This window comes from Sus scrofa, chromosome 7 (assembly GCF_054392235.1).
Source record: "Sus scrofa isolate SSC_HxYL_T2T_F1_AM1 chromosome 7, Sscrofa_HxYL_maternal_Yorkshire_Landrace_v2.0, whole genome shotgun sequence".
NCBI lineage: Eukaryota > Metazoa > Chordata > Mammalia > Artiodactyla > Suidae > Sus > Sus scrofa.
In genome coordinates, this window is record NC_139389.1 from 60582064 (window position 1) to 60608141 (window position 26078).

At 50.0% G+C, this 26078-nt stretch overlaps 1 protein-coding gene across 16 annotated transcripts in view; it reads left to right on the forward strand.

The window, feature by feature from the left end:
- HOMER2 (homer scaffold protein 2) overlaps positions 1–26078 on the forward strand; it is a 141691-nt gene that overhangs the window by 42190 nt on the left and 73423 nt on the right. For 5 of the 16 annotated variants that reach the window (XM_084968547.1, XM_084968550.1, XM_084968555.1 and 2 more), the window contains one exon: positions 3703–3859. The exons of 1 other annotated variant lie outside the window; for it this stretch is intronic. Coding sequence is in view for 3 of the 15 variants with exons in the window: in XM_005666110.4 (XP_005666167.1) it covers positions 6469–6494 (26 nt within the window). In the remaining 12 variants the exon portion in view is untranslated. Of the gene's footprint in view, positions 1–2368; positions 3407–3702; positions 3860–5745; positions 6495–26078 lie in introns of those variants that run through there. 10 more of the 16 variants (XM_084968546.1, XM_084968549.1, XM_084968553.1 and 7 more) reach the window with 7 other exon arrangements.

Consider the following 26078-nt stretch of genomic DNA (forward strand, 5'->3'; position numbering starts at 1 on the left):
GTTTCATATGCAGTTGAGAGAACAGACCTTTTATGGTTAGGAAAAAAAAAATATGTTTTAAGTCCATGGATCAGCAATATCAGAAACTGAACACACTAATAATATTATACATGTACATGGGGAGCCTAATTTTCTGTTGAAAGAAAAAAATATATGAATTATAGGTTTGAAATCAATTTAGTGGGTTATGAGAAGCATTGCTTTTAAAAATAGAACAGAATGGAAAATGTATGAATGCTTTGCAGGTGAAAAGATAAGAATCGTTTTGTATAACTTTCAGTTATATATATATTATTTTGATTTCCACTTTGTATAGATATAAATGTAGATAAAGTTCAAGTATGTACTGGATTGCAGTGTAAAATCTATTTCTTACTATGGGTTGCAGTTTAAAAAAAAAATCGAAAAGCAAGAATTTCTTTTCTTTTCTTTCATTTTTTTTTTTTTTTTTTTTTTTTGCCCTTTAGGGCCACAGCTCTGGCATATGGAGGTTCCCAGGCTAGGAGTCGAATCGGAGCTACAGCTGCTGCCTTCGCCACAGCTACAGGAACGCAGGATCTGAGCCGCATCTTCGACCTCCACCACAGCTCCCGGCAACACCAGATCCTTAACCCACTGAGCGAGGCCAGGGATCAAACCCAAATCCTCATGGTTCCTAGTCGGATTCTTTTCTGCTGCACCACGATGGGAACGCTGAAAAGGAAGAATTTCAATGGCTTGCTTTTGGAGTTATGCAAACAATTACAAGTCCAAGGCATTCCCTGATGAGTTGGGGCATAAGTTGTTCAGTCTTCCTTCCACATGTTCACCTTTCCGACATGGCTAATGATTAGATCGCTTGAAGGATTTTGGCATACAGGAAACTCCCAGGGCTACTTTCTTTTTAGTAAGCTTTTTATTTGGGACCAATTTTTTTCTTTTTTCTTTTTTTGGCCACACCTGCATCATATGGAAGTTCTCAGGCCAGGGATCTAATCTGAGCCACCCTGCGACCTGGGCCACAGCTTCGGCAGCGCCAAATCCTTAACCCCCTGCATGGGGTGGGGATGGAACTCAAGCCGCCACAGAGACAATGCCGGATCCTTAACTCACTGTGCCACAGTGGGAACTCCCAGACCAATTCTAGAGTTACAGAAAAGTTGCAAAGACAATACAGAAAGTTCTCATATACCCTCACCCAGGTTCCCCCACTGTATCATCTTACATCACCATGAAACGGAAACGTGGCATAAGTAAGGAACCAACACTGGTACATTACTATTATTAAACTCCAGAGTTTATTTGGGGTTCACGGGTCTTTCTTTCTCTTCCGGAATCTAATACAGGATCCCAGATGCATGTAGGCATCATGTCACCTTAGTCTCCTCTGATCTATGAGTTTCTCAGCCTTTCCTTCTTCTTCTTCTTCTTTTTTTTTTTTTTTGTCTTTTTTTTTTTTTGGTCTTTTTTTTTTGCTATTTCTTGGGCCGCTCCCGAGGCATATGGAGGTTCCCAGGCTAGGGGTCTATCGGAATTGTAGCCACCGGCCTACGCCGGAGCCACAGCAAGGCAGGATCCGAGCCTCGTCTGCAACCTACACCACAGTTCATGGCAACGCCGGATCCTTAACCCACTGAGCAAGGGCAGAACCGAACCCGCAACCTCATGGTTCCTAGTTGGATTCGTTAACCACTGCGCCATGACGGGAACTCCTCAGCCTTTCCTTCTTTATCATGACCTTGACACTTTGGAGAAGCACTGATCAAGTATTTTGTAGAATGACCCTCAGCGTGGATTTATCTGGTGTGTTTCTCATGATTAGACTGGGTTATGGGCTTAGGGAAAAAATAACCTACAGGCAAAGTACATTTCTCATCACCTCCTTTCAGAGGGGTATGTGATACCAACAGGGCACATCACTGGTGACATTAACCTTGATGGCTTGGTCAAGGTAGTGTCTGCCAGGTTTCTCCACTGTAAAGTTATTGCTTTCCCCTTTCCAGTCTCTACTCTTTAGAAGCAAATCCCTCAGCACTAAGAGCAGCCGATTCTCAAGGAGCTGGGGGAGGGGGAGACTACCTACACACATAACTGGAGATTCTTCTGTAGGGCAGACTTGTCTCTTCTCCACGTATTTAATAATTTATATCCATATGGATGTGTGTCTTTGTGTTTTATATTTTGTATTATGATCCTACACAATGTTATTTAGAGGGTTGCTCAAATTGTTCCAGCTCTGGCCACTGGGAGCTCTTTCAGTTAGCGCCTATGTCGATTAAACATGCCCCCAGGCTTTCATGGTCTTAAGGACCTCTTTACTCTCTGGTACTATGCTTTATGCCGATCTTGTGTTTTCCCTGCGCCAGACTAAAATCAGCCATTTCTCCAGGAGCTGGCTTTCACCAGACAAGAAACCAGAGATGTGCACAGTGCTTTTCTGGCCGGGATGCTGGGGAGAATTCCTTGACTGTGCAGAGGAAGGACACACGTGGAGCTGCTCTGTTTCCTTCGTTTCACAGGCTTGTACAGCTCTCCGCTGAGCCACCACAGTCATCTGATCTGCCCCCTTAGGGTGCTCAAACCAACTCTCTGTGCCTGGTGATCAGATTCTGGAGCCTCTGCTGCCCACACAGAATGGCAGGAATCCCAGGTCCCTGAGGTTGAGCTGGTCAAGGTCTGGCCTTCTAGACTTCTAGGGGCTCATTCCCAACTCTGCACTTATCCAAAGGCCAGTTTTTCTTTTCTGATGTTTCAAATTTGGCTTCTACCCCACCTCCTCTCTATCACACATGTTCAGTAGGTGTCTTTGCATCCTTCAGAAAAGGAGCCCACCAGGCAAGGGTTCCCTCAGCCTCTCTCACCTTCCCCTCTGGACCGTCCTCGCCTCTCCAAGGCCAGCTCCTCGCTGGCCTGGACCCCATCCTCTCCCACTTTCTCCATGACCTCCCTTTCCTTCCCACATCTTCAGTCTCATCTCCGCTCGCTGGCTCCTCTTGCTCAGTCTAAAAGGATCCTCTCTTGGCCTAAAGAGACTCTCCGTGACCTCACCTCAAACCCTGCCAGTACGGAGTCTCTCCCCTTGACCCCCCCTTTTTTGTCTTTTTAGGGCCACACCGTCAGCATATGGAGGTTCCCAGGCTAGGAGTCGAATCGGAGCTACAGCTGCCGGCCTACACCAGAGCCATAGCAATGCCAGATCCGAGCCACGTCTGTGACCTACACTACAGCTCACGGCAATGCCAGAGCCTTAACCCCCTGAGCGAGGACAAGGACTGAACCCGCAACCTCATGGTTCCTAGTGGATTCATTTCCGCTGTGCCACGATGGGAACTCCGACTCTGGGACTCTGGAGAGACTTAACCAATCACATCCCTTGACAACGGGGCCACGGAGACCATGTTGATGGGAGATTTTCCACAGAAACAGGGTGATTATACTGGCTTTGATGGAGGGAGGAGGCACTAATAGGGAAATTAAGCAGCTCCTCTTGAGGGAGAATTCCAAGGTGATGAAATACTGCTGGTAAGGACTACCGTGGAAGCTTAGACCGGGCCCTGAGTACTTGGGAAATCTCCCGAGAGGCAGGACCTGACTTGGGCCTGGTGTGGGGGTTGAAGGAGAAGCATGGAGGCCACCCCCCACAGTAATGGCAGCCCAGAATTGGAGGAAAGCAGGACATCCATTTCCAAATCCTGTCTCATCTCCCCTTTCCTCTCCCCATAGGGAAGGCTTTGCCCAGAGCGACAGCCACTTTAATCACAGAGGATTTAATCTCGCGTGGGCTCAAGCCTCTAGCATTGGCCTGCTTTCTGCTGACTGCGTGAAGCAGCCCAAGTGATTCACCAGCCCCGCCTGTTTGGCCTCCCTACATCTTCCCAAGGTAACTTGGGCGGGCCCTTTCCATCCATGGAGCAAAAGGAAACTCCCATACATGGTTAGGGACACTGCTTGGCCCAACTGCGCTGTGACTCTCTCGCCTGGTACTCCTACTCCAGCTGAGCTGGCTTCTGCCCTTTATTCTCCTTCTGCTGGCTTCTCCCTTTGATGCTGCCAGGAACCCCCACCCCCACCCCTAACTGGCTTCACCTGGTCTTTGGAATTCAGCTAAGTTTCCTCCAGGACCAAATGCTTATCCAGTCCTGGCTCTATAAACAGATTCATCTGTGCTTACAGACCCTGACCAATTCAGAGTATCCGTGGCCTGGCCTATTGGCTAATTCATTCATTCAACAGATGCTTATGGAGGACTTTCCGCCACAATTCTAGGCATTGGAGATACAATGATGGGTAAAAATGGCTTCTTAGAGTGTGCACATGTGCCTGAGAGACTACAGTAAAGTAATAATTTCACAAATATAGGTTACAAACAGTTAAGTGCAATGAAGAGAAAGTACAAGAGTTCACAGTCTTGTCTGGGGCATGCAGTAAAGGTTCCACAAGGAAGTGACAGTTTAACAGAGATCTGAAAATGAGTAGAAATTTACTAGGCAAGGGAGGTGGGGTGTCAGAGACAAGAGAGGAAAAAATCTTCCCAGGCTGAGGGAACAGCATGGGCTGAAGAGAGGGCGGCCAGATGGCGAAAAAGCAAAGGGCAAGAATGAGGGAGAAATGGCTGGAGAGGGCGATGAGGCACGACAGGCAAGGCTTTGGAGGCATGTCTGTATCTTGTCTTCATCCCAAAGACAGTGGGAGGGAAACCACTGCAGGATTTTAAGAAAAGCGATATGATCAGATTTGTAATTGAGAAAAATACACATAGGGGTTGCTAGCCCCACGAGGAGACCTTGAGGGTTAAGGCCAAGTTGGGGTCCCAGGAGAGATGAGGGTAAGGTTGGAGTGGTAGTCCTGCTCCATAGGCTTGTTCCTTGACTTTTTTTTTTTTTAACTGTCCCGAGTTAAAAAAAAATACTGCCCAGGCTCAGGTGAGCAGTATGTTCTCAGCAGAAAATGATCCCGTGAAAGGCCCAGAAAGAGGATGAAGGTTAGGTTAGTCCCATTGCTGGCCTTTAGGAGGGGATCAGGACCTGATGTGCAGAAAGGGGATTAAGAGACTGCTCTTCTTTAAGCTCCACTTTTGCCATCTCCATTTCCCTTGTTCTAAGCCAAGGTGATTAAGCCACCTGAAAAGCGATTACCCTCTAGTTGGGAACCTCTATCCTATCTTTACCCAGAGAAGAACCCAGAACACCTGCTGTGGGTGTAGGATCTCCCTGCCACGATGGTTTCCAGAATTTCTTGGCGGGGGTACCCTGAACCACCCACACCTGGCAATGGACAGCAAAATATAACTGGGCTTCAAGGACCGACAGGGGGCCCTGCCAATCTCAGATTCTGAAGACCTTGAGCTCAGATCTGAATGTGTGACCTTGGGCAAATCGCTTCTTCTCTTGGGGGCATCCTTCCCGCATCTGCAAACTAAGCGTCGCCCCAGGCCCACGCCCCCTCCCCCCGCAGCTGCGAGCCGGACTCAGTCCCACAGGCCGGATGCTCGCTTGAGGCGCGGCGCCAAGCCCCCAGGTGGGCAAGGGGCGGGGGCGCGCCAATGACCAAACCTAAACGTAAAGGGGCTGCCCCGGAGGCGCGCACGACCCAGCAGGGGCGCCGAGTGACCACGCGCACACGGCCGCGCCCCCCGCCCCTAGGCTGGGCGCCGCGGCCCGGGGGCCACGAGGTTACGTAAGGAGCTGGGCGGGGGGAGCGGGGCGGGGCGGGCGCCGCCCGAGCGCGGCCGCCCAGCCCCCGGCGGCCCAGCCCCCGCCCGCCCGCGCCTGGTGGCGGCGGCGGCGGCGGCGGCGGCGGCAGCGGCAGCCGCGCAGCCCCGCGGAATGGAGCGGCGCCGGGGCTAAGCCGGGCGCGCACGGGCCGCCGCATGTGCCGCGCCGGGAGCGGCTGCAGAGCGGGCGGAGAGCGAGCGCGAGAGGCCCCGTCGGAGCGGCCGCCGGAGCAGCGCCGGAGATGGGGTGAGTGAGCCCGCGCCGCGCGCGCCCCGCGCGCAGCCCCAGAGGGGCTGCGGGGCCGCGGATCGCGTCTCCCCGCTCGGAGCCCAGCGAGCCGGCGGGCCCTTGCGCCCCGAGCCGGGAGCCTGAAGTCGGGGCGCAGCCGGCTCCGGAGAGCCTGGGGCCGCCCGACCCCGCGCCCTCTGCCCGGGCTCGCGGGCACGGGGCAGGGACACGTTGGCCTGAGCGCGGACTTTCAGCCCCGCACCCGTGGCCTTTCTCCTCCGAAGCAGCCCAGCCGCTGGGGCACCGGGCGGGGACAGGCACCCTGGCCGGCCTCGGTGCTTCGGCCATTCCGCGGTCCCCTTGCTCCGGACGCGATCAACTCCAGGGCCTGTGTTTGGGAGTCCAAGAAGCAGTTTGTCTTTCTCTACAATTGGGTTTATTACAAACAAAATGGAAATCGAAGTTTTCCTGGAAAGGGAACAAACCACGTAATAATAATCTCAGCGTAGGAATAGTGGACTTTGAGTCTGCTTTGAGATGGCTGAGGATGATGGAAGTCTGCGAGGAGTCAAGGTAAGGCTTCAGTCTTTGAAACAACTGAGTAGATGCTCAGAGAAGTTGAAGTACTCTGTCGAAGTGACTAATGCTTCTGAGTATATAAAGTAATTTAAAAAGCAGGATTGATTTCTCCTTGGCGTCTCTCTGAGCAGTAGGTGCTGTGAGTCAGGGAGCCGCGGTGCTAATAACACAATTAACTCCTTACATCTGCTTCCTGATGTGAGCGCATATTGATGATGCGCTGTGCATATTCAGGGAATGGTTGTTCTGCCCATTTCACAGGTGCGGAAACCGAGGCCTGAAGTGGTTGGGTACCTTCTCCCAGGCTGGGCAACTGATGAGGGTTTGAGCCCATCGGCAGCCTGACAGTGGGCGTGGGGGTGGGGCTGGGTGAGTGAACCAGAGTCCCTGAATTTCTCTGTGCCCTGCCGCTGAGCTTAGTGCCCTTCAGACAGACCTTCTTGTGACCCAAAGACTTCTGCTGGGTGAGTCTAGAGAGCTTGCTTTGCTGTGTGGCATTGGTGAGGAGTGGAAAGGGGAAAAAAAGATTGTCCTGGTGGCCTGCCATGGGTCAGTGGCTTTATTGTCCTTACTCCAGATAAGTTTCTGAGGTCCCTTTACTTACCCAGTGAATCTTATCTGTGGGGTCTGTAAAGTGTTTGGAGGAACCAGAGGCAGACCAAGAGGAATTCTGAGAAGGGAAGTGTGAGAACTCCAGGCCAACATGGACAGATCATGGGGGACAGAGAGGGGCCAGGAGATTTGCTTAAGGCATTGGTGCCAGCCCAGTTTTCACATGTACAGAAGCTGTGAGCGATTTTACCAGAGGCGCACCCTGGCTGGGAAGCAGTTTTTCTGTAACATTTCCAGTGACCTGTTAGTTGTCTATGAAAGGGCTGCTCTTTGTACAGTAGGAGCCTTTGAGAGTCTCAGATTTCCTATTTAAAAAAAAAAAAAAATGTATGGGAAGAAAGAGTTGGCAAATGTAGGTCTCAAGATGGAAGATAAAAGGAATTTGGTAATTTTAACGGTCTCTGAACCCCTCCCCCCAGCCAAAGCAGCCCAACACACTTGCATGATCAAAAAACAAATATTGAAACTCTGTGGTTGAGATCAAATAGTTCTGTGGAAATGAAAATGTTTACTCATAAAAGCTTAAAGAAAATGTCAGAAAATAATTTTTGTTTGTAGAGAGGGAGGGAGGAGTAGCTTGGGGATTTTGTTTAAACACAGAATATGTCTTTCATGTAATTTTAACATCATCCGATAAATGTCTGTTACTCACTCTTGTAAGAAAGCGCTGGTTTGTAACTCCTACCTACTTCTGCCATTTTAAATATATCTACCTCTTCTATAATTTATGTGAACGTACAAACCATAGCTGTAAATTGAGATGGAGCTAAGGGCTGGATAAGCCTTTCAGACAGAGGAGGGTGGAGGGAGCCATATTAACCGAAAATAGAACCAATGTCATCCTTTCCGAGAGTTGAGTAGGATGGAGGGGGATGAACCAAAAAGGGCAGCCAGTAGGAAACCTTGCAGCTTTGTCATTGCTCTACTGTGTAGACATGACCAAGACTTAAGAGAAAAAAAAAAAAAAAAACAAAACTCCAAATTTCTCTCTTCCCCACTTAAGATGCTTTTCCCCATTCAGATGTTCACTGCTATTTCCCGCTTCTGGGAAGTCATTTGCATTTAGTGTGTGGTTTCCCGGGTAAGCTTGTGCTCTCCCTCCCCAGGGAAGCGGTTTCATACCTGCTCCCCTCCTCAGACTTCTCTCTCCTCAGCACACACATGTTCATTGACAAAATATAGCCACAGACCAAGGAAAAATCTTTGCTCCCTGCCACGCCTGCAGTCCCGCGTGCCGCTGCCCCTGTGCTTTCCTTCCCACCTGTTGTCCCTCCAGAGGCTCGCCCCTCCTGGGGGACTGTCCATCTCATCCCTCTTGCAGGGCGCATTTCTCACTATTCCGTCTCCCTCTCTGTCCAAGGTCTTTCCCATCAGTGTGCAAACATGCTTTCGTTCCGTGCTGTCCAGTCGAACTTTCCACACTGATGAGCATGTTCTGTGTCTGCACGGTCCAAGACGGCTGCCACCAACCACACTGGAAATGTGGCTGGCGTGCCGAAGCGGCACTTTTTTTTTCAACTTCACATTCCAGCATTTATTGTTGCTTTTTTTTTTTTTTTTTTTTTTTTTTTCAGTCTTAGGGATTTGTATTTTTATTTATTTATTTATTTTTCCGCTGTATACAGCCTGGGGACCAAGTTACACATACATGTATACATACTATTTCATGGAGGGATTTTTTTTTTTTTTTTTTTTTTTTTTTGTCTTTTTGCCTTTTCTATGGCCGCTTCTCACGGCATATGGAGATTCCCAGGCTAGGGGTCAAATCAGAGCTGTAGCCACCAGCCTATGCCAGAGCCACAACAACACAGGATCCGAGCCGCGTCTGTGACCTACACCACACATAGCTCCCAGCAACGCTCGATCGTTAACCCACTGAGCAAGGCCAGGGACCAAACCCGCAACCTCATGGTTCCTAGTCGGGTTCGTTAACCACTGCACCACAACGGGAACTCCAAATTTTTAATTTATTTAAACGTAAATAGCCATGAGTGGCTGGGGGCCGCATATTGGACAGCTCAGCTTCAGCATCTCTCATTTTACCCTTCTTCGCTGCCCTTCACCTGAACGCATCTCAAAGAGATGTCCAAACACACCGTGTCCATTTGTATCTTTCACCTTCCACTTGTTAGCCCTTGACAGTCTCCAGTCTAGCTTCTGCCCTCACCTCTCCACCGGCACAGCCTGGGGACACGTCGCCAGTCACCAGATCTCTGTCCTTGTCTCTCTCCCCCTCTCAGCAGCCTTCCTTCCCCAGGGCCGCTCCCTCCTCCTCGACACCCCTCTCCTCTGGGTTTCCTCTCCCCTTCCTGATGACTTCTTTGTCTGACCTCAGAGTGATGGGGTTGGTTAGGGACTGGTCCTGGTTCCTTTTCTCTGTCAACACGCTCTTCCTAGGTAATATGATCCCATCCTGGCACCTCATTTCCCCTACCCACCCCACCCACCCCCCATGGCTTTAAGTCCTGTCTGAATGCTAGTGACTCCCATGTTTGTGCTTCCGGACACAGCCCTTCCTCAGGGCTTCCTGTTCTTGTCCGTGCAGGGCACTCTAGATACCCTTCCAGTTCTCTCCTTCCCTCTGTCTTCCCCATCCCAGTCCACGGCCCCATCACCCACCCACTTGTAAGATATCTTGATTCTTCTCTTCCTCATCTGCCACATCCAGGGTGGCAGAGGGTCTGGTGTGGGGGTGGGGGGTGTTCTGCTTCTGGGATGTTATCTGGAGTGCATTCACCTCTCCCTGTAATCATAGCTTCTCCTCAAGTCCTGGCCACTGTTGCCTCCTTCCTGGACTAACTTCCCAACAGGCCCCCCGGCTTCCACCCTGGGGTGTCTCCAGTCCATTCTCCAGGTGGGAGCCTGAGTGATGGGCTTCTACAGCAGGTCACATCACTCTTTTCCTTAAACACCCTCTAGCCGACAAGGGCCTGGCTTGTGGCCCATCTTCCCAACCACTCTGGCCGTCCCTCACCGCCTTCTGCTAGCATCGGCCTCCTTTTTTTCCTTGCCCGTGGTGGTGGTGGTTGGGGGGGGGGCTTGAACGTCCTCTTTTATCTGCCCGGAAAGCTCTTGCCCTGGCTCTGCAGGTACCTTCCTCCTCCTCCTCCTTGGCATTTCGATCTCAGGATCACCTGCTCAGGGTCTTTCCTGACCACCCCTGTTAAACTCGAATGCAGCCATGCTTTGTTCCCACAGTTGCTCACCCCAGCACACCTGCTGTTGTTTGGGTTCTGTCTACTTGTTTATCATCTGCCTTCCCTGATAGCATCCCACAGGGGAGCCTCCCCTTCCCACCAGGGTATCCCAACACCTAGCACAGTGTCTAGGCCTCCAATAAATATTTTTCGATTGAGGTAATGCTTGAAAGTGGTGGGCAGCCTCGCTTGGATGCTGGCCTGGAAGTTGTGATAATTTTTGGATTACCTTTTATAGAGCATGCTTAATGAGAGCTGCAAGGGCCAAGAGAGAAAGAAGCCACGTTTGGATGTGGTTTTCTTTTAATGCTAAAGCAAGCCACGTAGCTTTTATTGTGACTTGGGTTAATTTTCAGGCTGTCGGCTGTCATCCGCGCATTGGGGTTGTAAATTATCTTTTTACCCGCCTGCGGAAGGCTAACCGAAAAGCCAGCTTGTGTGCCGTGGTGACTTTTGGATGATTTTGTCACTGTTTACAAACAAGATCTACTGTATTTCTGTTTGGCTTCAGCTTACATTCATTTGTTTTGTTCGGCCGAGATTATGTTGCAATGTACAGATGCCACAATCTTGGTTATCTAACACCATGGGCCTGCTCTTGGTAAAGCTATACTGATTAGCTTTCTTTTGATGATTATTCCATCTCCTTTAATTTTCCACTTCTCCTGAATCACACCTAATTACATAGTTCCTACAAATTACAGACTTTTCTTTGGGGTTTCTGTTGACTGAAATAGATGGCAGTCTCTCGGATGGAGGGAACTTGTCTTCTCTTGGTCCTGTTACGAGTTTTTTATTTTTTTATTTTTATTTTTATTTTTTTGCTTTTTCGGGCTGCACCCGTGGCATATGGAAGTTCCCAGGCTAGGGGTCCAATCGGAGCTGCAGCTGCCAGCCTACACCATAGCCAGATCCGAGCCGCATCCCTGACTTACACCACAGCTCACAGCAATGCTGGATCCTGAACCCACTGAGCAAGGCCAGGGATCAAACCTACATCCTCATTCCAAAAAAAAAAAAAAAACAAAAAATAAAAAAAATAAAAATAATAATAAAAAAAGAACCTACAGCCTCATGGATACTAGTCAGGCTCGTTACCGCTGAGCCACAATGGGAACTTCCCTCTGTGGGTTTTTAAAAACTTCACTTTCTCAGGTTCACACAATCTTTTCAGATGTTTGGCAGTTGAAGAGTCTGTTGGGGATCCTGGATGAGCAGACCTACTAGTAAGATCTTGCCCTTGTGGAGTTTATATTTTTGAAGAAGAGATAAGCCACATATACAAGTTCGAGCTTTATGTGTGAGTTTACACAAAATGCTGCAATCCGTAGGGTGTCAGAGGAACTGTTTGGGGAACACTGTGGGCAGATGCCTAGGGGGACTGTTAGTATTTCGGATCACCCTCATTATATAGACAGCCCTTACTGTCACCCTTGGTGTCAGAGTTATAAAAATACACATGGCATGGGGTGGACACTGCAGAGGTATGTACTGAATGAATGAGTGTTCAGGAATGAATGAATGCTCTGGGTGGACTTTCACTTTGGGGAGATGCCATCATTCTTGTTGGAAGCAGTCCTGAAACTCCTGGCCTTGCAGGTTTCAGGATGCAGTCGAGGGCACATTGGCTGCTTGTACACAGTCCCCTGAAGGAGGTTGCAGGGCAGGACAGGTGGTTTGTTTTTGTCTGATGGACTCAGGGATTTGTGTAAATTACTAAGTTTCCTTTCTGTGATGGCTCCCGGGGAACTTAAGAGCTACCCTTAGCTAATTAATCAGACCTCATCATCCTTTACCTTTTTTCCTCGTTCAGTTTTATGGTCCTACCCTTGTTTTACCTTCATCCTTTCTCATCTACCACCTTTTAAAACAACGAAATGGAAATAGCTTCGCTTTTTTCTAATTATAACAATGTTACATGTTCATCCTAGAAAATAACAGCGGAGAGAAGGAAGTGAAAATTACTTGTCATCGCACGTCGTAGGGATAACCTCCATCATCAAACGGATGTCTGTGCAGTTTTTTTTCCATGTATACATGTCTCTGTGTCTAGAGAGATGTCTACATAGTGCAAGTCTATTTTTATCAAAATGGAATCATATCATACATCTGTTTTGTAACATAAGTTCTTCAACTTAAAATACCTTGAATGGACATCTTTCCATGCCCGTAGCTATAAATACATGTCATCACTTAAATCCAAACCTACTTCTGACTTGTTGTTTTGCTGAATTTGCTACATCTTTGCTAACCTGCTTCAAACCCTTTCTAGAACAAGGCAGGCTATAATTTAAATAAAAAAAGACATTTTGATCATCTTTTAAAGCAATTGTTTGCTTTAAATGAATTACTGAAGGGAAGAAATGGTAGGGGAGACCAAGATCACAATGAACATTGGGTAATTTGCGGTGACTGTGTAATTTTGGGTGAGTCACCGCTCCTTAGTGAATCTCGGTAAGAACACCAAGGATTCGTCGTCGTTGCTAAGGGTGGTTGGTGGACCGGGACCCAGCTGCTCAAACTGTTCCTGCTTGTTTGGAAATAGCAGGGCAGAGCGATTCTGCTTTAAGACCCGGGTGAGAAGGCCCCCTGCAATTAGAAAGCCCCCTGTGCCCACTCCTGAGCGCCCCTTCTGCTGCAGAATCCTTTGTCTGGTGGGCATCAGGTCCCTCCTTCAGGGAGGCTGCCTCTGGCGAGGGGATTGGGAGGGACATACTACAGGAAGGATGGTACAGTCCCTGTTCCCGTTGTCAGGCAATTAAGAGAAAAAAAACAAACACACACAAAAAAACAAAAACCACCTGGATGAGTCCTGGGACATGTTATGGCAGCCTGCATCAGCGCCTGAAAGCTTTGGGAAAAGACTTCCTTTTGGGGTATGGCATGAAGATGGGCGCTCCTCTTCCATTTGGAAAGAAGAACTTCCTTCATGGTTGTCAAAAGTGAAGTGAACAGCAGCCCCCAGGCAGGTGTGCAGCAGAGAAAAAGCATTCTTCAGGAGTTCCCGTCGTGGCGCAGTGGTTAACGAATCCGACTAGGAACCATGAGGTTGCGGGTTCGATCCCTGCCCTTGCTCAGTGGGTTAACGATCTGGCGTTGCCGTGAGCTGTGGTGTAGGTCGCAGACTTGGCTCGGATCCTGCGTTGCTGTGGCTCTGGCGTAGGCTGGCAGCTACAGCTCCTATTCGACCCCTCGCCTGGGAACCTCCATATGCCGTGGGAGCGGCCCAAGAAACGGCAAAAAGACAAAAAAAAAAAAAAAAAGGCATTTTTCAGAATATTCAGAACTCTCAGGTATACCAAGTCCTTATGGATCTTGAGAGTTAGACTTTGTTTTTGTTTTTTTTTTTTTTTTCTGGCGTGAAAATAAATTAAGGGAAAAGAAGCCTAGGGGTGGGGGTGGGAATGGGGGCAAAGTGCTGCTAATTTGAATTGGTTTGGACACACTGGTCTCCAAGCCCCGCATGGATACATCTGCATTTCTAGGTATTGCGCACACAGGCTGCCCCGGGTCGTATTTATAGGCCTGGAGGTGAGCGCTGGCAGCGCCAGCCAGTTTCCTAGCGGGGTGTGTGCGATGTGTGGGAAGAGTGTCAGGTTGGAAACCTCTGCCGAATGTACGATGAAGTCTCCAGTAGTTCTGCCGCCGCCGGGTGCTGTTAGTCATATGGTATCATTCTGGTAGAATTTATTTAAATTATATTTCAAATTAGCTTGTTAGAATAAAAATATGCGTGTGGGGAACACATTTAGACATTTGTCAACGACTAGAGACAGATTTAAAAAAAAAAAACGTTTTTATTCACAAGCCTGGTTGATAGTCGTCGTCCTCTGCTGGGGAATTGTGGCCCGTGGCACCCCCACCCTGTGCAGAAGAGGTTAGGATAAGGTAGCCTGAGAGCTGCGCGTTGGGAGACCCCCCCTTAAGTCTCCAGGTGCCTCCCAGCCGAGTCGAGGCTGGCTCCCAGCTGCAGCAGGGGCTCTGCCAGGCCCCGTTTTTTGGCCTTGCCCTCAGGAGCTCTTGGTCCAGATCCAGGCCCGCCCAGCCAGCCCTTTGTCGTCCTCCTGCCTTTGCGCTCTGGGGGGACGTCTTGTCTGTAGGTTATGGGGTAGGGGTTTGTCCACAGGGATCCAATTAGTGAGGAATATTGCAGACCCTGCTCCCTGGGCATTGGCTTCCTTTTGGGATTTTTAATTGGGAAAGCTTTTAATTGGAATCGTTCAGCTAGATGGAGGACACGAGAGATGCTTGGGTCTGTGCTGTCCTGGGGGAGAGAGAGGGGTGACGAAGAAGATCCTCCTGGCGAAGAGGAACGGAGCCTGTTCCCCAAGGCTCCAAAGGGCAGGAAAAGGAGCTCCCGGTGAAGGTGGCGGCAGTGAGGCTGGTCCTAGGATGAGGACCTCTCCAGCCCCTCCGAGTGGACCTAAGGTACAGCTGGCTGCCTCAGCAGGATGAGTTCATTGTTATGGAGAGCCACCTGTCAGGGGGCCTGGGAGGATGGCTAAGTGCAGGACACCCTACCCTACCCCCCAGGCTGGCTGTGTGAGCTTGGACACATCATTTTCTCTCTCTAAGCTTCCCTGCCTTCATCTTGTTAAAGGACTGAGATGATTAATAAGAACAGTGTGTGTAAGGCATTCAGCACAATGTCTGACACGTAAATACTCCATGAACGGTGGTCAGATTCATTATCATCCTCATCCTTGTTTCTGCCTTGGATGGGACATGGGCATCCAAGGTGACTCCTGAGGTACCCTTCAGAGTACGTGGTTGGGAGCGGTCTCTGCTTCATCTTTTTTTTTTTTTTTAATTTTTATTTTTTTCCATTATAGCTGGTTTACAGTGTTCTGTCATTTTTCTCCTCTACAGCAAAGTGACCCAGTCACACATACATATATACATTCTTTTTCTCACACTATCCTCCATCATGCTCCATCATTAAAATGACTAGATATAGTTCCCAGTGCTATACAGCAGGATCTCATTGCTTATCCATTCCAAATGCAGTAGTTTGCATCTATTAACCCTAGATTCCCAGTCCATCCCACTCCCTCCCCTTTCCCCCTTGGCAATCACAAGTCTGTTCTCCAAGTCCATGAGTTTCCCTTCTTCATCTTTAATCCTCTTGGGCACTCCCCGAGTCCTCAGAGGCTTACTCCCAAACCTCACGAGTGCCAGAATTGGTTCCCTGTCATTCAGTGACCCAGACAGTGTGAGGTTTGCCCTCTGAAGCCTTCCCGCATATCACGAAGCCTCGCAGGTAGTATGGGCAAAGGATGGGGAAGGTCAGGAAGCTGACCCACCTGTGCCAGCAAGACAGCCAATGTGCCGCCTTGTTGGATTCATGGAGAGATACAAGTGTAGGCAAAATAGTCCCAAGGGGTTTCTCCCCATTGCGAACATCAGAATGGGGATTTGTGTTGCTGGTTAGGGAGCCCTTTGTTTGATTATTTATGTATTTTTCACTTATTCATTCAAGAAATAGTGGCCATCTACTTTGTGTCTACCTGACACAAGGCAGCACCTACAGCAAGAACAGACTCAGTGATGAACATCATTGGTCCCATGATGCTTGCAGTCTACTGGGGGATGTGGACTTTAAACAAACTTGATCTAATGGGTTAACATGGGAGGATATGGGACCAGGGGCCATGTAGACTACACAGTAGTTGGTTTCAGGGTCTTATACCTCTGACTTCCATCCATTCGTATGGATCCAAACCCAGCCGGTCACCTTTCTTCTCTTCATCAGCTCATGTAGCTTTCTTGACTCTTTAGCCAGTGACCATCACCCAGCTCTTGAGCACCTTCTCTGGACCAGGCACCGGGAAGACAGATTGCTAGAACAGGGTCCCTGCTCTCCCCTGAGGGAGATGGATGGTGGGCTGGTAATTAGGGTAATGAGATAAGCCTTGTTCTTGAAATATGAACACAGATGAAATGCTTAACTCTGCAAGAAGTTAGAGAAGGCTTCTTTTTTTTTTTTTGGTCTTTTTGCTATTTCTTGGGCCGCTCCTGCAGCATATGGAGGTTCCCAGGCTAGGGGTCTGATCGGAGCTGTAGCCGCCAGCCTACGCCAGAGCCACAGCAACACAGGATCTGAGCCGCGACTGCGACCTACACCACAGCTCACGGCAACACCGGATCCTTAACCCACTGAGCAAGGGCGGGGACCGAACCCGCAAACTCATGGTTCTTAGATTCGTTAACCACTGTGCCACGACGGGAACTCCAGAGAAGGCTTCTTGAAAGAGGTGACCTTGGGACTGGATCTTGAACGTTGAGGAGGAGTTTTCCAGGGTGAGGGGGAGCATTTAGATGAAGAGAGCTGCCCCTGGGAGACAGTGGACCACAGAGGTCAAGAACAGAGACCTTGGACTCAGGCCTGGCTTGGCCATTCGCTGGCTCTTTGACTTGGAGCAAGATGCTGACCCTCTTTGAGCTTCAGTTTCCTTGTCCATGAAATGGAAATAATAACAGTACCAGCATTGTAGTGTGGTTGTGAGGATTAAATGAAACACATTTTGGGATGTGCGTTAGCTGCTCGTGGTGGGCAGGGAGGTGAGAAAGAGCGGTGGAGTAAAGGGTGAATGAGGAGAAGGGGTCAGGAAGGCATAGGCATGAAGGAAGGGCCTTTGGGCCAAGTTGTTGGGACCTCATCCTGTCGGGGGGCAGGGAGCTGGCTGTGGGCGAGCTTGGAGGTACGGGAGCAGTTGGTCCTGGTATCGAAGAATGAGGCCTGGGCGGTGGCCGGCAGTGGGCTCAGAGAGAAGAGGTGACTTGGGGTAGGAGGCAGAAACATGCTATATGGCAAGGAATCTGGACTTCAGTCCATAGGCAGGGAGGGAATGTTTTCCGTTTTGAAGAGAAGAATGATACTTGCCTTAGGAAAACTGTTCCAGAGATGATATTGCAGAGTAGCACCAGCTACAGTCCAGGCAAGAAATGTTGAGGGCCAAACGCAGATATGGCATCAATTTATATAACGTACACCCTGGCCCTGTTCTCTGCTAGATCTGAGACAGTTTTTAGGAATGTTAAAATACAGAAAATAGAAAAAATATATGTAAGGCACCTTGCTGGAGACGTGAGGTAGAAAGCTTGAAGGCCTTTGCCATAGAGTGGCTAGATCAGGACGCACATGAAACTGTCATTTACTGAGGACTAAGTGGGTTGGAGTTACTAGGCAGAGTGTGTCTGTTACCTTTTCTCATGTAATCCTCACAGTTAACCCTCACTTTCGTCGTTGGAGAAACTGGGCTCGAGAGGTTCAGTAATCTGTTCAAGCGCCCAGCCAGGACGTGGCAGAATTGGGAACCAAACTCAAGCCTGTTTGAGAGCAGAATCCATGTTCTTAAAATGCATTTTCTGGAAAGTGCAAAGACACCCCGAGAGTCATGTGGGAGGTGGACCCATGGCTCTTGATGGTTGGAATGAGAAAAGGAGAGGCGGAGTTGCCAGCAATTGGGATATTTCTAGACTGGATGACTGCATGGGTGGTGGTGCCATTGACTGAGATTGGGAACACCAGTCTCAAGAAGAGGAGATGCAGTTTTTTTGCGGGGAGAGGAATTGATGAGAGTTTAGTCTTGAGTGGATATTGTGAATTTCTTCTCATGGTGGGTCAGATGGGGTGGCCTCTATTGGTGGAAATTCACTTCTGGCACTCAGCCATTCTATTTTGGATAGAATCAGAGATTCAGATTTGAGAGCTGTCCCACCTGAGATGATTTGATCACTCAAGGAGACAGAGGGTCAAGAAGATGAAGATGGAAATCTGGGAAAGGACTATAGTTAAAGAGAAGGAAAAGGAGCCAGTGGATGAGACTGAGAGGTGATGAGATGGGAGGAAAGCTGGAAGAGAGAGGTGCTGCAGAAGCCGGGGCAGAGAAAGCCTCAGAAACCTCAAGCAGGGTGGAGACCCCCGGTGTAGGCTGTTAAAACCCGGCGTGGGGGTGGGAGTATTAGGACACTGACAGATTTCAAGGGCAGTTCCAGACAAATGTGAAGGCACAGATCCACCTGCAGTGGTTTAAGGAGTGAGTGTGCGGTAGGGGAATAAAGTCTGGCTGAGGATGAAGGTGAACTTGACAGTGAGTCAGGGTAGAAGAAAGGCTGATTTTCATTTTATAAAATTAGTATGTTGGGAGGCTGAGGGGAAAGACAAGGAGGAGATTGAAAGATGAGAGGCAGTGAGGTTGGTACAGTGAGTGTGGAGTCAGGAGGGCACTAGAAGAAGAGCTTTATAGAAGTGAACCTCCCAAAGAGGGCTGGGAGGATCATCCTTAGAGACCAGGCAAGGTGCAGATATGGAGGCATTTTGAGGCGGTGGTGGGAAGGGGGAATGAAGCAGCTGGGTGGACCAGCTTTTCCTTCCTTAGAGACCAGGCAAGGTGCAGGTATGGAGGCATTTTGAGGCTGAGGTAGGAAGGGGGAATGAAGCAGCTGGGTCGACTGGCTTTTCCTTCTCAGTGTGAGCTAAGGAATGGATCTGAGAGCCAAGTGGTAGATCAGGAAGAAAGGAGATGGTTTGATAGAGCTGGTTGTGAGGCTCTGGGGCAGGGAGTTAGCTGAGGCAAATACAGATTGATGACCAACCTTGTGGGGGTGGGGAGGTGGAGATTCAGGAGCGTGAGTTGTAAAGGTGCTAGCTGCCACAGCCAGACAGGTTGCCTACCTGCCAGGTGACGGGGGGGGGTGGGGCGGCGGGGGGGAGGAGGCAGGAGCAGAGGCAAGCAGCCCCAGACCCAGATAGTGGGCCGTAGAGATGGCCACCCTGGTTGGACTCCAGGTGCTTTGCTGTCTGCAGCCCTCAGGGATGCTGTGTGGGAGGCGGGAGAGCCTGCTTCATCCCCGTCAGTCACCTTTCTGCCCTCCCTTCTCTGAACAGCCAGCCATTGCTTTGTCGTTAATAATTCTTCCAGACTTTTTCTAAAACAGGCATTAAAATTCTTGCCAGCATGACCTCTTTGAGTAATGAGATCTGTAAGTTTATTAACCTCTGTGAGAAGTGGATTGTCTTGCTCCATGGGAGCAGATAATCTCTTGGAGGGAATGAATGTTAGTGTGGTGACCTGAAGAGAGCAGAGGCTCAGGTGGGTACGGCTTGTCTGTTCCCTATTCCCACCCTCTGACTTAGCCTGTGTCCACGGACAATGGGCTGAGTCCTTCTGCACAGCGCTCTCTCCTTGGCCCCGCTCTGAGTCCTGCAGTGGCCTGAAGTTGAGATGGTCCAGAAAAACCAGGCCATCGCAGAACCTCGTTGCTTGTGACGAGTCTAATTCTCTAAGTATGAGACGGGGAAAGGAGAAGTGGGGACTTTTGAGTTTTTATGCAGACAAGTTTTTATGCAGCAGGTCCATTCGCAGAGGCCTGGGAATCCCTTGGAGTTGGGATGGGCATTAGGATATGTGCTCTATGACCATGTTGAAACACATCCTCTGTTGTTCCAACATTGGCCTTTGCATTTGCACAGGTACTGGATAGTTGGCATAAGCTCCTTGTAGGGCGGCCAGCTAAGTAGCAGCGATTCATGACTTCATCCCCATTAGTTTGGCGTTTCAAGCCTGCTCCAACCTAGCCTGACCTACCTGTCTTCTGTACACCTCAATACTTGGCTCATGCCACTTTATGTTGTTTATCGCATAAAACATTTGACTATAACACAGGGCTGTGTCAGCACATCATCATCTGCTCTCCCATCCCTGCCAACCAGGCCAGCACAGTCCAATAGAAATACCAAGGCCACGTAGGTAATTTTACGTTGTTCTGTTGTCCATTAAAAAAGCACAAGAAATGGGTGAAATGAATTTTAATGTATTTTAACCAAACCTATCCAAAATATTATCATTTTAACATGTAATGATAAAATCAGACATGGTTCTTCTTATTCCCATGGATTTACATTCTAGCGAGGGAGACAGCTTCCACCTGTCTCTGCCTCCTCCCAGCCCCACCCCCTACCCCCCAGAACACCCTCTTAAAAGCATCCACAAATAACTGCAAGTTGTGTTCAGTGCCATGAGGGAGAGAAGCAAGGGCTTTAGGAACGTGTGTTTGTGAGATGCCTCTCTGTAGAGGTGACATTTAAGCTGCTACATCGTGTGAAGAATGGGAGCAGACCATTCTAGGCGGAGGGAGGAGCAGATGTAAAGACCCAGCGTGGGAAGGAGCTGCCCTGAATGTTTGAGAAATTGAAATCAGACCTGCGTGGCTGGCTGGCAGCAGGTGAGGGGAGGGCACCCGCCCAGTTTGGGGATGGAGGGCAGTAGGCAGGGATGAGGGCAGACGAGACCTCAAGGCTGTGGCCTGGACTGTGGCTCTGATTCGAGGTGCCGTGTGATTGGATAAGATGGGAGGGTTTTAACGGGACTGTGGCCCAGACTTTCTTCAGTTTTTGTTCGTTTTTGCTTTTTAGGGCAGCACCCTCGGCATATGGAGATTCCTAGGCTAGGGGTCAAATCAGAGCTGTAGCCACCGGGCCTGCACCACAGCCATAGCAATGTGGGATCTGAGCTGCATCTGCAACCTACACCACAGCTCACGGCAACACCGGATCTTTAACCCACTGAGCGAGACCAGGGATTGAACCTGCGTCCTCCTGGATGCTAGTCAGATTCGTTCACTACTGAGCCATGACGGGAGCTCCATCCCTTCTTCAGTTTTAAGAAGACTTGTCTGGTGCTCTTTGGAGATGGATTGGAAGGGGGCAAGGCCAGAAGCAAGGAGAAGGGACAGGGTTCCTGGGTTCCAGGTCAGAGAGTGTGCTGCTGAGCCTGAGAAGGGGCAGAGGGGAGGGAGGGAAGTGGGTAGATTCCACACATGGTGTGGAGATGGCTTTGTTAGAGCTTTCAGAGGGATTGGCTGTGGGGCAAGGGTAAGGTAGAGGGAGGAAATAAAGAGGACCCCTTTGGTGTAGGCATTAAGCAGGTAGTAGGTGTGGGGAAGCCGGCAGGAGGAGCAGGTTAGGAGGGGAGTGCAGGGGCCAAGTTCAAGTAGCCAAACATTAGGCTTGAGGTGGAGCTGGGCAGAAGGCAGTTAATTACATGCATCTTGGGCTCAGCAGAGGTCAGACTGGAGATGGATTGCCAAGGTCACAACGGAGGGAGTAGGCAGAGGAGGAGAGGGCTCAGGAGTGCCCATCATTGAGGGGGCAGTAGCAGAGGAGGAGCTGGTGAGAAAGACAGAGGAGGAATGCTCAGGACTGGAAGGAACGGGCCCTGTGTCTCAAGAAGGAGGCCTCAGGAGTTCCGGTAGTGGCGCAGCGGAAATGAATCTGACTAGGAACCATGAGGTTGCGGGTTTGATCCCTGGCCTCACTCAGTGAATTGAGGTTCCGGTGTTGGTGTGAGCCGTGGTGTAGGTCCCAGGTGTGGCTCGGATCCTGCGTTGCTGTGACTGTAGGCTAGCAGCTGTAGCTCCGATTTGACCCTTAGCCTGGGAACCTCCATGTGCCGCGGGTGCAGCCTGGAACTGGGTAGCCTGGTGGCCCCGGGCCTGAGCCCCATCACTGGTGAGGTGAGCCGGGGCACCAGGTGGACTGGAAGATAAATAGGAGGCTGGGAAGGGAGTTGCATGGGAAATGTGTGCACCACTTTTCCAAGAAGTTGCAGAGAGAGAAGACATCGTGAGAAGCTGTGGGAACCAGGGGAAGGTACTTAAGCATCGTGGATGCTAATGGGAGTTCTGCCCAGGGGGAGCTGGGGCCTTGAGAAGATGACAGGGTGGGGTTCAGGGCACCAGTGCAGAGTCTGTCCCTGGGCGTGCTGAGAAGGAGGCACCCTCTGCTGGCAAGGTGGGTAGGAGGCCACAGTCGGAGCAGATGAAGGCAGGTCTGGGTGTGGTAGAAGATGCATGAGCTCCAGTCCTAGGCTCCCGTTTTCTCCGTGACGTGCGAGGCCAGATCTTCAGTTGACAGCAAGGGTGGGGGCTCGGGGATGGGAAGCTCAAAGAGAAGAAAAAGGTGTGAAATTGTCTGGGAGCAGGTGACCAACCTCCCAGAGAAACCCAGGCTTGTGGGCCATCTCATAGTGACAGTTCGGGGTCAGAGAATGTGCATTTAAAGTGAAACACGTCCACCCCGTTTCGTGATGTTGCTCAATTGCTTGGGTGCAGGCACAGGGGAGGCGGATGTCAGGGTGTATCCGTGGGGTTTTGCCAGGCTGGAGGCAGGGTATTCTTCCGGGATTGGGAACAGCGATAGACCGTTGGGCCTTCCAAGGAAGAAGGTGAAGTCCCCGCAGGCAAGGGGGAGAAGGCCTTGGACTGGAGGAGCTCAGGGAGCTGCAGCCAGGGTGTTGAGGGTCATCCGAGTGGGTGGTGGTGGTGGTGACGGGAGGTGGGTGGGGGAGGAAGCTGGACTTGGAGCTGAAGCCCCTGATCAGTGGCAGGAAATGATGTGGAGGCTGGTGACAGTGGGTGGTTGGCAGGTGGCTGGAATGGCCTAGCCTCCAAGGGCACGGAGAGAGCCACACACTGGGGGGCCACCAGGATGCCAGTTGCCCGTCTCCTCTGATGTTCTGCTTTTGTGGGAGGCGAGAGGAGTGGATGAGCTGTGTGTGGGGGTGAGGGCTGTCCTCAGGGACCAGCCTGGGGTCCCTTAAGGCATGAAGGTGAAGGGAATATTCTGGCTGGGCTGCTGGTGCCCTGCTGATTTCAAGGACTTCAGTGAAGCCCCCTGAGGACTGGAGAGAGGAGGGAGGAGGGAAGGACTGGCTCTGGTTTGGGAATGAACAGAGCAGCAAGGACCCAGGGCCGAATGCTGCTGAGTGACCGGGAGGATGTGCTGTCCTGGCTCTCCCCCAGCTAAAGGGGTGGGAAGTGGGGCAGATCTTTCTGAGCGTGTGGGATTTCGAGTTGATGGTGAGTTTCAGGGGAGTCAGCCCAGGTGGTGTGGTTGTCTCAAAGGCCGGCTAAAACTTTGAAGACTTTAATCAAAGTATGAGATGGCTGTGGTAGAGGTGGTGGCTCTGCTTCATTCTGTGTCTAGAATGTTGTATTTGGTTCTGGGGGCCAGTTCTTCTAATTTTAGACCTTGGAAAGATATTTGGAGGAGGGAGAGCAGAGTGGGAGGGGTCTGGATGCATGCTCCCTGAGAATAATTTGAAGGAAGTTTTCTTCTTTTTTTAAAATAGATTTTATTGGGGTATGGTTGACTTCCAAAGTTGTGTTCGTTTCAGGGGTACAGCAAAGTAAATCAGTTATACGTTTATGTATATCCATTCCTTTTCAGATTCTTTTCCCAATCAGAGTGTTACAGAGTATTGAGGTGATTTCTCTGTGCTGTACAATAGGTCCTTGTTCCCTCTGTATTTTATATGTAGTAGTGTGTCGATATCAATCCCAACCCCTAATTTATCCCTCTCCCCACATTTCCACTTTGGGAACCATAAGTTTGATTTCAAAACCTTTTTTTTTTTTTTTTGCATTATAGGGCTGCACCCACAGCATATGGAGGTTCCCAGGCTAGGGGTCAAATCGGAGCTATTACTGCTGGCCTACACCACAGCCACAGCAACGTGGGATCTGAGCCACGTCTGCGACCTACACCACAGCTCACGGCAATGCTGGATCCTTAACCCACTGATTGAGAACAGGGATCGAACCCGCAACCTCATGGTTCCTAGTCGGATTTGTTTCCGCTGCGCCACAGTGGGAACTCCTGATTTTAAAACCTGTGAGTCTGCTTCTGTTTCGTAAATGCTTTTGTATCATTTTTATTAGATTCCACATATTAGTGGTCTCATATGATACTTGTCTTTCTGTCCGACCTCACTTAGTATGATAGTTTCTTGGTCCATTCATGTTGCTGCAATTGGCATTATTTCATGCTTCTTTATGGCTTAGTAATATTCCATTGTATATATGCACCACATCTTCTTTATCCAGTCCTCTGTTGATAGACATTTAGATTGCTTCCATGTCTTGGCTATTGTAAATAGTCCTGGCAGTGAACATTGGGGTGTATGGTGTCTTTTCAAATTATGGTTTTCTCCGGATATATTCCCAGGAGTGGGATTGCTGGATCATATGGTAGTTCTATATTTAGTTTTTAAAGGAACCTTCAAGTTCCCCATAGTGGTTGCACCAGCTATATTCCCACTAACAGTATATTCCCACTAACAGTTAGTATATTCCCACTAACAGTGTAGAAGGGTTCCTGAAGGGAGGTTTCTTAAAGTGGGGTCTCTCCATGCAGTCCAGGGGTCTGTGAAGACCCCTCCCCATAAATTGTACAGAGAACGGTCTATCTGTATGTAGTTTTGTGGGGAGAATGTCCTTAGTTTTTTGTTACCAGATTTTCAAAGGGAGGTCCTTGACCCCAAAGCGGTTAGAACCACCTGTTTAAAGGACTTGGTTTTGAGAAGGGAGAACTTGGGCCAGGAGGTGAGGGTAGGGGGAGGAGAGAGCTCTTTCCCCGTAGATGCCCAGCTGCCACTTGGAGGAGGGGGATTTGCTCCTGTGGACACGTCTGGTGGGACTCTGAGAGGTGGGAGGGAGGTACAGGGAGCTGTTTTGGCTCAGTGGGTGTCTGAGGGAGGCTGAGAGCACCTGTCATGGGTGGGGCGTACACAGGGCAGGGACGGAAGGAGGTGGCCTGTGATGTGGGCGGAAGCTTTGTCTAAACCTTCTTGTTCTGAAGAACAAACCACTCTGGGCGTTGCCAGGTGTTCCTCATCCTCAGGGAGACCGGGCTGTGGGCTGAGTTTTGCTGGGAGAGATGAAGCCTCGGCAGGTGCTCAGAGGTGTGGCTTTGGGCTGCTGAGGTCCCCAGAGGCCTGCCTGCCTTTCTGGAGACAGTGCATTCACTGTCCTTTTGGGGAGTGGGCCCTCAGGTGGCTCCTCTGTGGTGTGGGAACAGTACTCCTTAGGCATTGCCCCAGGGCGTGCCCCGCCCCCACACCTCATCAAGGGCGGTGAGCCCCACCTTCGAGGGCCCTCAGTTGCCCACTTAGATGGTCTGTGGCATCTTTTCTGTGACGTGGATGGAGTTGGTAAGACGAGTCCTGAATTGGGCCTGAGGTGGAGCACAGCTTTCTCTCTTGGAGGGGCCCCTGTGGCCCAGTGTGTTCCTGGGACCCCGGTGGGGTCCTTCCTTGCTTTGGTAGCAACAGAATCTGATCTGCTAAATTTGAAAGTGACTCCCATGGGACAAAACTGATGATTAATTGAGTTAGACTTTTTTCAGAGCTTCCTCCCTTTTTTTTTTTTTTTTTTTTTTTAAGCAGGCATGTCTCACCCAGGGTGGAATATTCTGGAAAACTGGAATTGGAATCCTACAACCTGATTGAAAGCCCTATCACTTGCTTCCAGGGAGGGAGCTAAAAAAAGCCACTCCTTGGCTTCTCCCATGAATTTTAAATATTCTGAAAGCTTTGCCCACAAAGGAAACAATGGCTCATTCCTTAAATAATTAAGTAGAGTACACAGCGAAGGGCAGGCTGGCAGCCTGGTCACACTGGACCCCTGGGAGCCACTGTCTCAAGGGGAGGGCTTGAGTGGGTGCCGGAGGCGGCTGTCCTTGTAGAGAAATGGATGCAGCTTCACAGAGCTGCCTTTCAAGCAATCGGTGAAATTGGTACAACTCTGGAAATGTCACGAAAAAGGATAAAAGTGTCATGTGACCAAAATGCATGTTTTTTCCCCGGGAGCTGTTTGTATCAGCCCCCTGAATTCTTAGTTGGTCTTATTTGTCCCTTCCTGGCCATGTGACTGACTGCCCACGTCAGGTGACTGTGGCCTCGGGCCACACCTGCACCCTCCCAGCCGC